This window comes from Rousettus aegyptiacus, unplaced genomic scaffold (genome assembly GCF_014176215.1).
Source record: "Rousettus aegyptiacus isolate mRouAeg1 unplaced genomic scaffold, mRouAeg1.p scaffold_m13_p_13, whole genome shotgun sequence".
In the NCBI taxonomy this organism is placed as follows: Eukaryota; Metazoa; Chordata; class Mammalia; order Chiroptera; family Pteropodidae; genus Rousettus; species Rousettus aegyptiacus.
Window position 1 is genome coordinate 76,435,339 of NW_023416288.1, and position 16,878 is coordinate 76,452,216.

A 16,878-nucleotide genomic window follows, 5' to 3' on the forward strand; every position below is an offset into this window, starting at 1 on the left:
AAAAAAAATGAAGGAAAAAGTGTAAGATCTGATTATCTAAAAAATTAACTACTATAACAAAAATAAAAATAGAAAAATAGAAAAAAAATATTTGAACCAAACATATTAAACGAAAACTGCCTTGGTAGACCATATAGATAGCTCCTTTATATATTTAAGAAAACCATCAACAATATGATTCATCTTATTGTTTTATAACCTCTGTTCACTGGTCAAACAGCCCTGTTTATCTGTGAACTTACTAGGAATAGGAATTTGGTCTTGTTGGTCTCTGATCCCCAATGCTTAGCACAATTCTTAACACACATGCTTTATTAATGAATGAAAGAAAAAACAAAACATTAGAGGAACAGCTTGATAAATTAAAGTACACAACCACTTTAAGCAATAATTATGGGAGACTATATAGCCATATGAAGAGAAAGAAATGCTCTAAAAAAATATGGCAATACAGAATAGCTTGTAACTAGGATTACAACTGTGTGGAAACATGCACATATGTTAAAGGTACAACAGGAAAATTATGTTGGGAGATACTATAATGAGTGATACAAAAATGAATTTTGTTTAGTGTTACAGTTTATTCTTTTGATATGAAAAAAGGAGGGGCATGGCTAGCCCCAAGCTTGTTTCTTTATTCCTTTGTCTTAATTTTATCAGTTTATTCTGTTTAAGGGCTTAAGGTGTACTTTGATGTTACATGACATAAATAGTTATGTAACATTATTAAAATCATCTCCAAGACTCTCACTTCTTTCTCTGAAAAAATTCCATTTTCTAATTTGCTCTTTGAGGTTGGCTTTTCTTGTCTTTTACTCTATTCTAATACTCTTTTATTAACAAAGGTTTCCTCTCTTTCTTTCTTCTTTTGGTCAATTGTTTACCAGGCTTTTCCTTTTTCATTTTACTGCTTCTTTCCTATGTCTTTCGATCACATTCTCAATCCTCACATTCCTCATCAGAAAGTACTGTATTTACTCCCTCTGGAGACATTGTTTTTCTTTATTTTACAAAAAATAAATAAAATAATAATAAACTGATGACCTGCAACAGAGCTAGAAGCCAGCCCTATTGATTTTAGCAGGTTTGAGTGTTCACTTAAGTCTATAGCATCCTATTGCCTAGCAACATAGGCACCCAGAGCTTCAGGTTACTATAGCGATGGTTTCCTGATGCAAGTAATTTCTCAGAGAAATGCTTGAGATAAGCTACCACTTCAAAACCAGGGCTCTGAGGGTTTTTCTCCCCATTTTATTCCTTGGTATTTGAAAAAGAGAAAAAAAAAAAAAAGGAGAGGAGACAGACAAGGAGAGTCTACTTACTGTAAAGGGCTAGATAATCAATTGCAATTTCTTTTATATGTAACATCAAAAGAAAATCCTTTACAATAAGCTTTCCTTGTTTATGCCTTGAAGCTACACCTACCCACTTCCTGGCAGAATTCCTGGACTCCAACAATAAGGACAAGATGGGAATGGGGCTGACCTAGGCTTCAAAGGGAGGCTGAATGTGCATGCCCCTCCACTGGACCATATATACGGGCTTCATTTCAAAGTCATGTATAACAAAATTTAGATTCTCTGCTGCTTTTTACTGAGCCATACATTTCATTCCATCATTTGCACCAATAACTGAGACTTAGCAATGATGCATTTTAAAGCAACAATCAAGCTACTCAGAATCACTGGGCCACTGGGAAGTAAACAAATATGTCTGGACCACAGGAAAAAATGAACTGCCCTTTCTGCAATTCCCTCTGACCACAGGGACCCCTGTTGTTGCAGCAGATCAACTTCATTGCTGTCATTTCTGCTAATGCACAGTGTCAGCTTAGTTTCTTCGACTTTCAGCAAGAGAAATCTTTCATTTCTTTCGACTAAAATACCAAGAGAGATAGAAAATAAATGACCGCCCTTTGCTCAGCAAAAGGAACAAAGGCAGACAATGAGTGGAGCTTCTGAAAGGTAAATATGTTAGATCTACAGGATAATCTCTGCTGACCTTATTTCATAGGTCAGGAAATTCTGCTCAGACTATAGCAGTGCCCTTTTATGGGCAACCTGACCTGGGTGTAATGCTAAAAATGAACCCACACTTCTCTTTGTATTTGGGGTGAAAGAATTTACCGTTTTTTCTGAAACCTCCTTTACGTAGGAAAGCATAACAAGCTGATCACAGAGAGGTGCAAGTCCACTGATGTAGAATTCCGTTTCGAACTGGGACACTGCAAACAAAAGGGATGTAAGTAAGATTCACCACTAACAGGAGCAAAAAGCAGCACACAAAGGAAAGGACACAACGATTCTGAATTCAGGATGGACTCACTTTAAACATCTAGCACGAAGATAGCAGACATAAACATACCTTCTTGACAATAATGAGTACTACAAAAGGATATCTGGAAATTTCTATCACAGACAAAAAGTAAACCTGACAATAACAACAACATGAATGGTCAAGTGTGAGAGTGTGCCCAGTTAGTTTAAAAATGACATAATTAAATTCCATGAAGACAATCTGAAATCCATAAAATCCAATGTGAACTATTATTAACAACAATAATAATTTTTAAAAAATGCTCAAGTTTCAGTTTTCTATAATTAGGGTATAGCAGTGGTATAAAAGGTCTCAAGGAATGCTAACTGTAATTATAAAACTATAATTATTCCTTTTTAACATTTAATAAACATTTTACTTAAAGACTTAAAAGGGAGAAAACGTTATGTAAATACAGGTTACATTTTGATGAAACATTATTATTTCTAAGTGAAATAAAGGTCAGAGGAAATAAATTCCTCTTTCCTTTTTAATCTTTACAATTGAGAACTACTGTATCGCTTTAAGAAGTATATGGCTTTAATCACAACAAGCTTCAGAGATATTATAGAAAGCTCGGTGGTAGAAGTATAAATATTTGCTAAGGTATGACTCTAATGATTAGCTGCTATAAAATATTTACAATAAATGACTTTTGTTTTAAACAACAAAGTTTGGGGGTAATTTGTGACATAGTAAAGCTAATTGTTACAGTAGTGGTGCTGGCAAAGATTTCTAGGAATCACACTACATTTACAGATTAATGTGGGTATAAACTCATTTAAATCCATCACATTCTCTACAGGTTTCTCGATTCAGATATTTTTCACATTTCTGTGGTATTAGCTTCAGGTTTAGTTTAGAATTTCTTTATGAAGAAATTCCCTCTTTTTCAACCCAAGGAGAAGTCAGTGTAGCATATTAGAAACAATACTGACTGAATCTGGGTTATAATTTCAATTAAACTGAATTTGGACAAGTCATTTTAATTTCTGTGGGTATAATCTTTCTTACCCATAAAACAAAGAAATCAGAGGTTAAATAAAATCTATAACATGTACAAAATGAGGGACTACTGAATTTTTCTTCATCCTCTCCATTTTCCTTGCAGATCACTTATTGTTGTTTTTCTATGCCTGTCTTTAATGCCCACTCCTTATACAACTATATTCACAAATTTCATACCAAAATGAAATTGAGAATAATCAAAAAAATTTATAGTTAGTAACATAAACATTAACAAGGATACTATTTCTTATGTTTTGTCTTTGATTAGCTCTCACAGGTGGTCATGGTGACCTGCACCGAATCACTGAATAGAAATGCAAAGTCAATGCTCGGGACCCAGCTTTACCACTAATATCTTTCTCCTCAACGTCTGTGGGTTTGAACTGAATGTTCTTATCCGGGCACTTAAAAATAGTTCTAGTAAAGTGGTATCATGATAGATGTTCACATGAAGCACATATGTAAGAACACCTCCACCACAACCACATGCTCAGAGTAAGCACACCCAGTGTACCCAGACACTGAAGGCTCTAGAGAAGCTCCTAGTGTTGTGAATTTGTTCGGTGGGTAAGTTAAGAGGACAGGGTAGGAACAGGGGTAAGTTAGAATGTACAGATGCTATTGAACAGTAGGGTGCATACATAACCCAGTGATCAAAGAGGTGATAATTTCACATTCTAGAAGACATGCAAGCACAAGAGGTTGTGATTGCCATCACTCTCAAGATTGCTAAATTGTTTGGTAGAGATAAACTTGAATTCTGTTTTACTAAATTACATTTCATCACTGAAATGCTATACATCCCGTTCCCTTACAAGTAACTTGGGTAAAGAACAAACAATCAGAGATGTCACAGAGATTGTTCTATGGGAATCGCATGGAGGCTTTGATGTGCTTGTCTGCCATAGGCACCTGAGGGAAAACATAATCTAAGAAGTGGTGGGTGAATGAGGTATTCTCCCCATTTGGGATGTCAAATGGGCTGCCTAGGCTCACTGACAAGCAAAATCAGACAGTGTCTCTCCTAAATGTAACCAATATACCTCAACGCCTTAGTGTTTATGAATGAATTATAAGATACAGCAGAAAAGCTAGAAAATAATCCTATCCAAATCTTTCTTCCTCTACATACTGATTTACTAGTCAACGCTACGTATTAGTAAGATAGAAAATTTCCTCCTCGCTAATGAAAAACATGGTAGAAAATCTAATGTGTTCTTAAAACAAGGAAATATGTATAGATGTATGACTAAATTATAAACTAACAAAAATGTTACTTATGAAGAAAAGATATGGTACATAAAAATAGCATTGTCAAAATTCCCAGAGACATAGTAAAGCAAATTATCAACATTCCGATAAAGGTGAAATTAAATAATTCTTTTCATTTTATTAAAAAACTTATCAATGAAAATCTTCTTATGAAAAACAAAATTGCAATTATAGTCATATCCAGTATGATTCACAACTTAAGAGTTCAAAAATAATGGCTGTTTATCTTAGCACTGACGATTCTACCACTCAAGAATTCATCTCCATTAATACCAATTAGTAACAACATCATGTAAAAAAGAACTCACTCCCTAAAGTAAATTTCTGGTTTAGGAAAATGTCTACAGCTATTCTGCATTAAATAATTTTTTTTTCAAAATAATGATGGTGTTTTGCTTCTAGATCTATCATGATTCAGCTTATTCTTTGTATTAATGTTGAATCTAAGAAGGGCTGGTCGGAGACAGTAGTGTCAGAATAAACATGAAAGTGTAAGAGTTATTCCTCCCACTGAACAACAGATTGAGAGAATTGGTGAATGGTAATATTTATTCTTCTAAAAAATATACATAAATTATGTAAAAGTTTATGAACTGTCTCTAAAATATCTTCGAGTAATTACTTTCTATTTCAAATTTTCAATGGACCAATGAAAAGTCCAGTTTATTTTCCCTGAAATTCTTTTTTCCCCCATAACAGCAATTTTAATAATTTTTTAATGAAAATTATTTTTTCCTAAATGCAAAACAATTCAAATACACATGGTTTACAAGACTAACTCCAGGGAAGTTCACCTTTAAACCAATTATCTGGAAAAGATGAATCACAAAGAAAATAAGGACAGATTCTATTGGAGAGCAGTAAAACAAAATAGAATGCAAAAGCTGGAGGGGGAGGAGGGAAGAGAAAAATCCAGACTTTCTAAAGGGAGCTACAAAAAGACAGTAGCTATGCTTCAGATCAAAAAGAGCTAGAGAGTGAGTGACGGCTCTAGGACTCTGCAGGGAGTATACTGTGTCCACTCAGATTATGATGGACTTAAGCAAAGGTGCCCATTACAGCTGCAGCACAGCCTCCTTCACCCTCATGTAGATGAAGGGGCTGCCAGGCTCTAGTTGATACTAGAGACAAAGCATTCCTACCACTGTTAGGAGAAATAATTATAGGAAAAGACAGAGAGAGAGTCTAAGCAGCTTAAGTGAAGAGAAAGAAAGTTTCAAAAGGACTATGAAAATTCTATTCAGAAGGGCTTTTGGATCCAGAAGAACTGTTCTGTATATAGCCTTGATCCAGGATGGAAGCTAGAGTTCTTGATCAGAGCTATGCAAAAAAATATTAATACAAGTCAAATACATAACTTACATATGTAATTTTAAATTTTCTAGTAGCCACATTAAAGAGTAAAAAGTGGTATAATTTTAAAAATATATTTTATTTAATGCAACGTATCCAAAATATTATCATTTTAACACGTAACAAAATAAAAAGTTATTAATGAGATAATTTACTTTTTATTTTCATACTATGTCTTTGGATGAAGGTGTAGCACATCTCAATCCACACCTGCCATGTGGCAAGCACTGGGGCTAGTGGCTACTGTATTGGACAGCATGGGTCTTGATGCCCAAAAGACTGTTTGTTAGTCTTTAAAGTCCACTAATATGACTCAAATATATCTTGATGATGCTCATCATGGGTATTATTTTCAGATACACACTGTACTATTTTAATTTATAGATTTGAGTTTTGTTTCTTTGTAGTTTCTGGACATTTTTCTTGAAATACTGTTTTTGGTATTTATTCCATTCCCTTGTTCTGTTTTGAGAGACTCTTATTTGTAGGCTGAATCATGTTTGCCTGTCTTCCATATTTATCACTTAACTGTAAATCTTCTTTTTCCCTTATTTCTTTCTGATTTAAAACTTCTTCCTTTTCTATTTTTCTTGCAGCATTATCCTGTCTATTTGTTCTTGTGTTCCTTCTAGTTTAATCTTCATTTCTGAAATGATCTCTTATTTATAAATATTTCCTGAGTTGTCACCTCACTTGAGATTATTAAATTCTGATTTTTTTATTGTTCTTTCATGCCTTACATCTCTTCTTAAAAATGTCTTGTAGCTTGTTCAAAATAGTAAATTACAGTTGTGATCTTTTTTGTGGGTGTTTCTGGAGTGCTTTTATTGCCAAGGATGTTATTCTGTTCCGCATTTACTTTTTCTTAAACCTCAGTATGAGACTTGACCTTGTCATTCTTTTGGCCTTCGTTTTTAGGTCCTGGCAGGGAGGACTGGCTGCTCAACAGTGAGAGCCATAGGGGCTCCTGGGCTGCCAGAATCCTTGACCTAACTGCGGCCCTGTACCCGCTCTTCTCAGAGTGGCTCATGCATGGTCTTTTCCAGGGAATGCCAGCCGGCTGTTTTGAAGTTCTCCTGGTGTCAAGTCTGCTAGAAAACAGTGGCAATGATCATGACCATAAGCCCCTTAACAGGTCGGAATGGTGTTTATACATGAGAGAAAATATTTCATTAAATGTTCATTAAAAAATTCCACGATAAAAAATTTCATTTTAAAAGATTAAAAAATTAATGTATATTAGATTGTAAAAGATAAAAATCAAGATTTTATTTAGGTCTGAAGAAAAAAACCACATTCCAGATAATTTACAATTAGATTACCTCACTTAATAACTTGTATTCAGACCAGTAAGATGATATTCAAGTCAATATTCTTGATTATTACTTGTACTCTTATCTTATATAGGTTTATAGACATATTTTAGGGACAAATAGTTATGAAATGCATTCATCTCTTTAGAACAATTCAGTAAATCTATCTTTCTCCCAATTTTCTTTCACCTGATTTTACTGAATACAATAGTTTACTCTTCTCATTGTTAAAAGAAACCTGTTTTTCTCTTACTGAGTAACTAAATATAACAGTAATATTAATAACAGCTCCTATTTAGTGAACATTACACTGAGAGGCAACATGCTATATTTTTTACAGACATTATCTATTTATTAGCATAAGATGCTCAGTGAGGTTAAGTAGCTTGACTAAAGTCACTGTAGTAGAAGACAGCAGAAGTAGCATTTTGAAGTCTTACTTTTCCCAGTAACAAGTCAGACCAGAAAACAAATGAGAACACAGAGACACTCACGGCGGAAGTACACTACCGTCAGAGGAAGTTAAGGGTCTGACAACGCTCTGGTAGAGCTGCATGCAGCCAGTGTGCCTCAGCCCCTCTCTTGAATTGGCTTTCAAGTCTGCTAAGTTGATGTGATTATCTCATTTATTAAACTTCAGCACTTATGAAGCAACATCGAGGCAGAATGAATTTAATGAGCAGCTTACAACACACTGCTTAGGCAACAGAAAAGGTAATTATTAAAGACCTGCTGAGTCAAAATGCTCAAACCAAATAGTTATACTTTAACTTGTCAACAGGCTATTTTCAAAAAAAAGACAAGTGGTGAAGATGTGGAAAAGGTAGAATGCTAGCATACTGCTGGTACGAATGCAAGATGGTGTAGTTGCTATGGAAAACAACTTGGAAGTCCCACAAAAAAATAAAAAATAGAACTACCATATGATCCAGCAATCCCACTTCTGGCTATATAACCAAAAGAATTGAAATCAGGATCTTGAAGAGACATTAGCGCTCTCATGTTCACTGCAGCACTATTCACAATGGCCAAGATGTGGAAACAACCTAAATGTCCATCCACAGAGGAATGGAAAAGAAAATGTGGTGTATACACACAATGAAACATTATTCAGCCTTAAAAAAGGAAGAAATTTCTGTAATACGCAACAATGAATCTTGACAACATTATTTATGCTGAGTGAAATAAGCCAGTCACAGAAAGCAAAATACTGTATGATTTCGCTGATAAGAGGTATCTAAAATAGTTAAATTCACAGAATCAAAGAGTGGAATAGTAGTTGCCAAGAGGTGAGGGGAGCGGAAAAAGGAAAGTTGCTAATCAACAGGCATAAAGTTTGCTATATACGATGAGTAAACGCTGGTGATCTGTTGTACAATGCTGTACCTATAGTTAACTATACTGTATTGTACACTTAAAAATCTGTTAAGAGGGTAGATCTCATGTTAAAGGTTCTTAGCACAATAAAATAAAATTTAAAAATAAATAAATAACTTTAGAGACCTTAAAACCCCAAACTACCTTGATGCATCAACTATACTTAAGTCAAACCCTAAAAAAATAGCAAACAAGAGTTTTTCTTCTTTTTTAAATGAGTAAAAGAATAGTATCACAGTCTGGATTTGGTTCCTTTTCCTTAGAACCAATTTTGACTTGATACCCATCCATGGCAACTATGTTTACTCAATAACAATTTGGAGCAATAACAAAGAAGGGCTCTTAATCCCGGGACAGAACAACAGGAAATACAAGTTTTACTTCTCCACGTGAGACACTTCTCTGAGCCAAGATAAAAGAACAAATCTATTGTATTTCTATTTCATCTGGCTGTTTAAAGAAGAGGAGAGCAGACATCCCTGATATATTAAAAGGGGTCTTTGTATTCTAGAGAATTTGCAAGCCTCTGTGCTTCTCATCAGTTCTTCTAACTGCAAATGAGGGCCAAGGGTAAGATAGAGGGAATGAATGGGAAGAATGTATGGCACAGAGGTTATGAGCAACAGCTTTGAAACTAGGCATACGAGTTCAAATGTTGCCTTCTTTGCTTATGAATATAATCATCTTGAGCAGTTACTTGCTAAACCTTAGTTTCTTTTCCTATAAAATGGGATAATAACCTCTACCTCTTGGGATCATTTAAATATTAAATAAAATTCTGCTTGTAATGTATTTAGTGTGTGTCTGGTAGTTGTTTTTATAAAGGAAATCCAATATTTGTTCCCTCAGGTGATTCAAATTTCTTACCACTACTTATTATGGAAAAATATATTAATTCCACTTTCAACAACAAACATTTGATTTTCCAGCACTAAGTGGGAAAGAGTTCTTACTTTGAGGAAGAATGAATAGAGGAAAAAAATATGTAATAAAGTAAGTATAGTAAAGTCTGAATTGCAGAATCTAAGAGATGAATATAAAGGTGCTCACCGCAAAGTTCTTTACTTTTTTGTATGTTCTAAATTTTTCATAATAAAATGTTAAGAAAAATTCAATGCCAAACAAAAAAATAGATTATAGAAGTCAAACTGAATCCATAACAGAACAAAAAAACATATATAGCTAGATCCTTAAGCAAAAACACTTTGAAAAATACCGGAGCTGTCCTGATTCCTGGTGAGACTTAGATTACCAGATGAACCATGTCATTTGCATGCTCATAACAACTGTCCCACTGCTGGAACCTGCATGTCTGGGTCAGAACAGTAGCAGGTGGTTGGAGAGACACTTGGATCAAAGAAAGGTATTTATCTCACAGATATTCCATTCCCAGGTCACTGATTTCCCAATGAAGAGGCTGAAAACAGAATGATATGCTTAATTTGGAGAGTCACAGCATAAGATCAACTGACAGCACTTAATTAAAGTGAAAAAGATGTCCTATCTTATCTCCTCCCTCTCTTTCTTCCTGGATCCTCTGTCATTTTATACATAGATTCCCACACAGTTTTTCTCTTGATTATTATTATTTTTTTGAAATAAACGTCTATATAAAATCAAGACCAGGAACTCAATCATTAATTCCTTGCACGTTAAGTCATCAAGTCACCTGCCCCTGGAAGCAGACACCCAGAAAATGACATATCAACTTCATTTCCCAACTTCATAGCTCTTCAACTACCATTCCATAAAGACCACATAAGATTATGCTGAAAAGTGCCAGATGATTAGGAAATCCTATGAGAACATAAGATATCCAAGTTAAGTTAAAATAAGTAGGGCAGGCATGGTCTACAATCTACTTTCAGCAATGTAATTTAGAAGAAGAAATGACATCCAAAAAAGCCTTATGTATAGAGAATGCCTGCATGGGTTGATGACTGGAAAGTTAGCTTAATCTTTATTATCATTATTTTTCATTTACAAAAATAAATTAATATCCTATTGAGGCAATAAGTTTGTGTTTTAAGATTCTGACAAATAAGGAAGAGTTATAAACATTTGGCATCTAAGAAATGTACAGCCACAGATACTTACTTCTTTAATCTCAATGTTGTTTTCATCTCATTTACTAAAGAACAGTGGATCATGCTGTTCAGCGCTAAAACAAATTGTAATCCAGACCTCCTAATATTTCTCTTTTCCTTTATCAAAGACTCTTATCTACACCACTTTGCCTCCTGCTGTGGAAATGGTTTATATTATTAAAGGTTTGCTCTTAAGAGGAAAAAAAATGGTACTTAACCACTAACTATAGTAGTAAAATGTCAGTAATGTGATGTTGTTAGTACTCATACACGGCCTATTTCACATAAATTGCAATAGAGATGAACTACACTTTAATAATGTGATCCCAGGGCTTCAGGGCCACTACTGGGCCAGCTATTAGCAGTCATGAAGCTGGCATGGGAGTTTGCAGGGTGATAATAACCACCATGATTCAGTGAGCACCTACCATCTCCAGACACTGTGTTATAGATATTACTTATGTCTTGTCTTATTCTCACAACCATCTGCAAAGGTAGGTATTATTACCTCCATTTTATAGGTGAGAAAATTCTGGCTCAGGAAGGTGAAATAACCTTATTGAGAAGATTCTATCTATTTTAACGCCATGGTAGTCAGTAATATTTTAGTCAAATTGTTTACATTCCTAAGCCCCAATTTCCTTCATCTATAGAATGAGAAACAGACTACCTGCACTTCAAAGGGCTGTTGTGAGCGTGTAGTGAACTAATGCAGGTAAGGCACATAAAGCAATGCCCCATATCTAGTGTGTGAGCAATAAATTTCAACTAAGAAGAGGAGACGACAATTGTCACATTTTTATGTGTCCCTGGAAATTTTTATGTCTTTAAAAATCCCAAGAGTTCTTGCATTTTTAAAAAACAATCTGTATTTAAAATAGTCTAATACTTATCTCTCAGGATACTATGCATTGAGATGTTGAGAAGATTTTTTTATGACAAGAGGGCAGCAGGAAAGAAGATAGACATAATGAAATACTTATCTTTATTTTTGAGTTATCAGTCTTTTCTATTATCTTGTTCCTCAGTTTTTCTCAGTACCATTATATTCTGCATGCAGATATTCTGCTCATACTCTGAGCAATATGAACTATGTATTTATGTATCTTTCTAAGGCAAAAAGTTATTAAAGCCCTACCACCCTCTGGTTTCAAGTACAAAATATCTCAGATTTAAATGCTATATCCATATTAGCCATGTGGGTAACATACATCTTTCTTGGTTTTCAGAAATACAGTCACGTACAAATCATTATCTCAGCTTCGCTTTGTTATAATGACCCATCAAATTTATATTCCTCATCCATCATGCAAATTAGTAAATGAAATTTTCAGCTGACTTATAAATTTGCCAAAACTTTTCTTGCCACACAACTATTGTCTTCTATTGCTCTTAGTTCTAAGTAATATAAAAACAGCTTTTACTATATCTCTTTAATCGACAAAAGCCATTTAACTTTCATCCTTTCTATCTGAATAACTTTTGCATTGTTATGAAACTAAGTTATAGAGTATGTCCTCTTTAGCATACTTCTCCTGAATAGTTCTTTCCCAGTCATTGATTCATTCAACACAATATTACTTAGCACCTACTATAAGCCAGGCAGGCATTGTGCCAGGCAGAGATAAAGCACTGAGCAAAATCAGACTCAGCATGTACTCTGAAGGATGTTATAGCCTCGTAGAAGAAACGGGAATGCATTGAATAATCACTAGATCCCTTCAACTGAAAAAGTGCATGAAAGGGGGTGTGTTCCACATGCCTATAATAGGAGGATGAGACTGAGGTGGGAGGTCCAGTGGGCTTTCCCGGGAAAGCAATATTTGAGCTGAGGTATGTTTAAGGATGATTAAGGGTCAATGAAGTGAAGATGCAAGAAGGAGCATGCATAGGTGAAAGAAGGCAGTGTGGCTGCAGCAGAGACTAAAGAAAAGTTTGGCAGATGCTAGAAGAACAGGTGAGGGATGACACAGACCCCTGTGGTCTTGCTGAAGAGTCTCATTTTTATCCTAAGAATAATGAGAAGGAACTGAAGGATAATGACATGATCTTATGTGTATTTTAAATGTAGTGGGGAGACTAGATTACAGTAATTTACAATGGAAGGAAATAAACCAGTTAGAAGACTGCTGCAGTGATCAAAATAAATAAATAAATAAATAAAAGATTATGGCAGTTTGGACCAGAATAGTGACAGTGAAAATTAATATTCAGAAGAAACATGTTGACATGACTAGGTATCAGTACTGTGCTATGAGCTGTACATGTATTAACTCTGGGAATTCTCACAATGAACATGTGGGAAAGGCATTCTTTTCCAGATTTTATAGATAAGAATATTGAGGCACATAGAAATTTGTCCAAAGTCCAGGTGATAAACAACAGAACCAGAACCCACATCCATGGCTATGCAACTTCAAAGCCAACTAAAAAAGTACTGTGCAAAAATTAGAAATACAGTAAGAAAAAGGAGTCTCTATAGTGAAGTCCCAAAACTGAAAACAAAAGCTTCTTGACCTAGTTCATCAAGGTCCCAAGTGATAAGTCCCGAAGAAGAATGGTCTCAGGTTTCCCCTTAACAAAATGGATTCTCTTTTGAAGTTTTATATGTATAGAAGGCATACCTATTTCAACATATCGACTTGGCAAGTCCCTCATGTCACTGGCATGCCGTTCCTTCACTGAGCATATCTAGAAAATAAATTCACAGGTTATTTTATTCATTCGATAGAAAATCTTCCATAACATTTCATTCAATATGATACTTTCATTAAATTAGCCATTTGGAACTGAAGATGGAGTACATACAGTACAATCTATCCAATGATTTAAAGGATAAAAATTAACTTCAAGGACATATAGCAACCATTACTTATATTCTTCCACATTATTCTTCAATAAAGTCTCATACAAGGGCAAAGAAAGAAAAGTAACTATAATATAGTTTTAACAGGTTTCCAATGACCCATAAAGCTCTGGCAGAAGTACATATCCAAAAATGCCCATTGGCTAATTTGGGCAACATTCATATTAGGTCTTGTGTTTCTGATTACTTATTAGTAATTTATTTCATTGTTGCTAAATCCTACTTTGCAAAAGTGGCACATGCTCTTCTTTCAAGTATATTAATATAAATGTGTTATATAATTGAATCAGAGATGAGTAAACTCCTGCCTGGCCCTGGCCTCTTTTTAAGGCCTGTAAGTAAGACTAGTTTTTATACTCTTAAATACTTTGAAAGAAGGGAGGGAGGGAAGGTAAGAGAAAAGGAGGGAAGGGAAGGAAAACAATATTAAACAGAAACAGTATATAGCCTGATAGATCTAAAATATTTAATATCAATCCTTTACAGAAAAAGTTTGCCAATCCCTATTTTAAATTACATGTATATAGTTAGGATGGATATACACATACACACACACACACACACATAGTGTGTATTTATCACACACAAAACACACTACATATATATGTTAAGAATGGTTGTTTCAGAGTGAAAGACTATGGATATTTTCTATTTTCTTTGCTATGTTTTCTAAAGTAAATACATTCTATTTAGTAATAAGGCAAACAAAAATTTATATAAGTTCAGCCACTGAGATAAGACTGAATCTAAAGTTAAATATTGATTGGGCTTAATTTTTGTCAGGGATCAGGTTTTTTCCTCTTTCTTTCAATTGTATTTATTGTGTTCTGTTATAGCTGCCACCCTAAGTATAGCAACAATATAGAAAATTCTAAAATACAGAAAAACCTAAAGGAAAAAAAATATTATTCACTGTCCCAAGAAAAGTGAACATCATTAACAATCTTTTTTAGCCTACTTTTATTAACCTAACAATTTACTACAACTACTTTAATATATTAAATATTCTTCCACAATTCTCTAATGTCTTTATAGTATTTCATTACATGTGTTCTATAATTTTCTTAATCCCCTTTAAGACATTAGATTTTTACTTCTATCTCTAACACAAGCAATAGAGCAATCAATATAGTTAAATATAAAATGTTTAGACTTTTGGACTTTTATTCCTAGAGGAAGAATTGACCAATCAATGGGTATATACATGTTACAAGATTTTGTTTGGTTTGTTGAATACACATATACAAACTGCTGTCCAGACACACAGTGACTATGTGAGAATACTCGCTTTCTCTAACAGAGGGCTTGAACCTGTGGCTGTGGAGATATAAGCATTTATTTAGAAGTGACCACCTATCTTCTCCCTTGATTGCTTGCAGTCATTTGTTTCCTGTCCATCACAGGCAATTTCCTGTCCATTTTTGCAATGTTCCTCAATTTCCTTCAGTTTTTGTTAGACTTTTGACATTATATGTTATTCACTCTTCTGTCCACATTTATTAGGGAAACTACTAAATTGTCTAACAGGCACTCTCAACAATGCCAAATGAATGTTTTAATGTGCTAATAAAAGTGCACGAGGAATAGTGTTTCATATGCTCTGAAGTATAACAAAGTATGAGTGTGTGAGTGTGTGAGTGTGTGTGTGTGTGCGCGCGTGTGTAACATTAACTAGCACTTTTGAGTAACTTTAACTCTGGGCACCATTCTTATGTTAAGGGCTTTGTAAAACAGATATAGCTCTTTCCTTAGGAAGATTATGGTAGAGTAGGGGAAACACACAATTAAATAAGACATTTCACTCTATTGTGATGAGAAAGTACAGAAATACAGAGCAAGAGAATCTACAGGAGAGGAAAGCTTCCTGGAAGAAGTGAACTTGTGCCAAGGCTGGACTGTGTCTCTGGCCCATGCCACAACCTCTCTGAAGACAAAGACATATGGCACTATTAGCAGTAGGGCGATGGCTCTACTCTACCCTTCTCAGTTCTATAGTCTGAGCTCTTGTCCGAGCACCTGTCTCATAGATGGGTAGCAGCAGGTGTGTGAACAGCAAAGTGCTACTCTAAGCTCATGTCTTCCATAAAAGCAGATCAAGGAATTCAAGACCCCTTTACATTGACAGTAGGTTTTACCCATGAACACTAATTTGCCTCATTCAACTTTCTCCTCCACTTCTCTATTTCCATGTTTATTAGGCAACTCAAGTGGACACATACAAAAACTCCTGACTTTTCCCTTCTAAGCATTCTTCATTGGCAGTCTTTCCCAATTCGGTAAAAGGTAGCTTCGTTTTCCAGTTCCTCAAGTAAAAAAAAAAAAAAATGATGCTGCTGATGTCTCTCTTCTTACATGACACATCCAACCATGAATAAATATTGTGGGGGTCTATTTTCAAAATATATCCAAAATCTAATCATTCCTTATAAGTTGCACCAACTGATCCAAGACACCATTTTAAACTGAGGTTATTCAAGTAGCCTCCTAATCAGTCTTCCCTCTTCCCTGCAACCAGAGTGATCCTTTTAAAATCCGAGTTAGACTAACTAAACTAATTCCACAACTCAAAACCCTTTGCTGGCTTCCTAACTCACTCGAATTAAAACTCAAAGATTTTACAAAGGCCTGTGAGCCCCTATATGATCTGTTCTACCATAATACACCCACATACATCTCTCCCTCCAGTGTCATCTTCTATCCCTCTCCTCCACACCTGCTCTACCCAATCTGGAGGTGATAGTTTCCTTTATGTTCTATGAAGACATCCCAATTACACTCATGCCTCAAAGATTCTACCCTGGCTGCCCCCTCTGCTGATGCCCCCTCACCCACAGCTGCATGGCTTCTTCTCCCCAGATCTCTGCACAGATGACACACACTAGAGATGTCTTCCCTGGACCATCATATAGTAAACGGCACCCAACTGACCCCTTTCCCCACTTTTCTGTTTAATTACTCCCCTTGATATTCATCACCATCAACATGGCATATTTACTTACTTGTCCTTTTTCCCACTCTAGAATGTAAATTTACCCAGGAAAGGCATTCATCCATTTATTTATGTATGCGCAGCACTAGAACATTGCCTGGTACATTGCAGGAACTCGGTAAATATTGTTGCACGAATGAATTAATAAAAATAAAATGGTTAGATCTAATTGCACACTAGTTTGCTCTCTGAGAGAAAAGCTTATGTCCTATCTTTTCTTCCCTCCAGATTCACCACTGAGAAGTGCTCATCTTACTGAGTCTAAAGAAGAGGAATCTCTAATAAAATGAAACATTT

At 35.0% G+C, this 16,878-nt stretch overlaps 1 protein-coding gene across 2 annotated transcripts in view; it reads right to left on the minus strand.

The window, feature by feature from the left end:
- VPS41 (VPS41 subunit of HOPS complex) overlaps positions 1 to 16,878 on the minus strand; it is a 166,757-nt gene that overhangs the window by 51,285 nt on the left and 98,594 nt on the right. For both annotated transcript variants that reach the window (XM_016128120.2, XM_016128121.2), the window contains exons 10-11: positions 13,351 to 13,417; positions 2,127 to 2,224 (exon numbers count right to left, since the gene is read on the minus strand). In XM_016128120.2, coding sequence (XP_015983606.2) covers positions 2,127 to 2,224; positions 13,351 to 13,417 — 165 coding nt within the window. The remainder of the gene's footprint in view (positions 1 to 2,126; positions 2,225 to 13,350; positions 13,418 to 16,878) is intronic.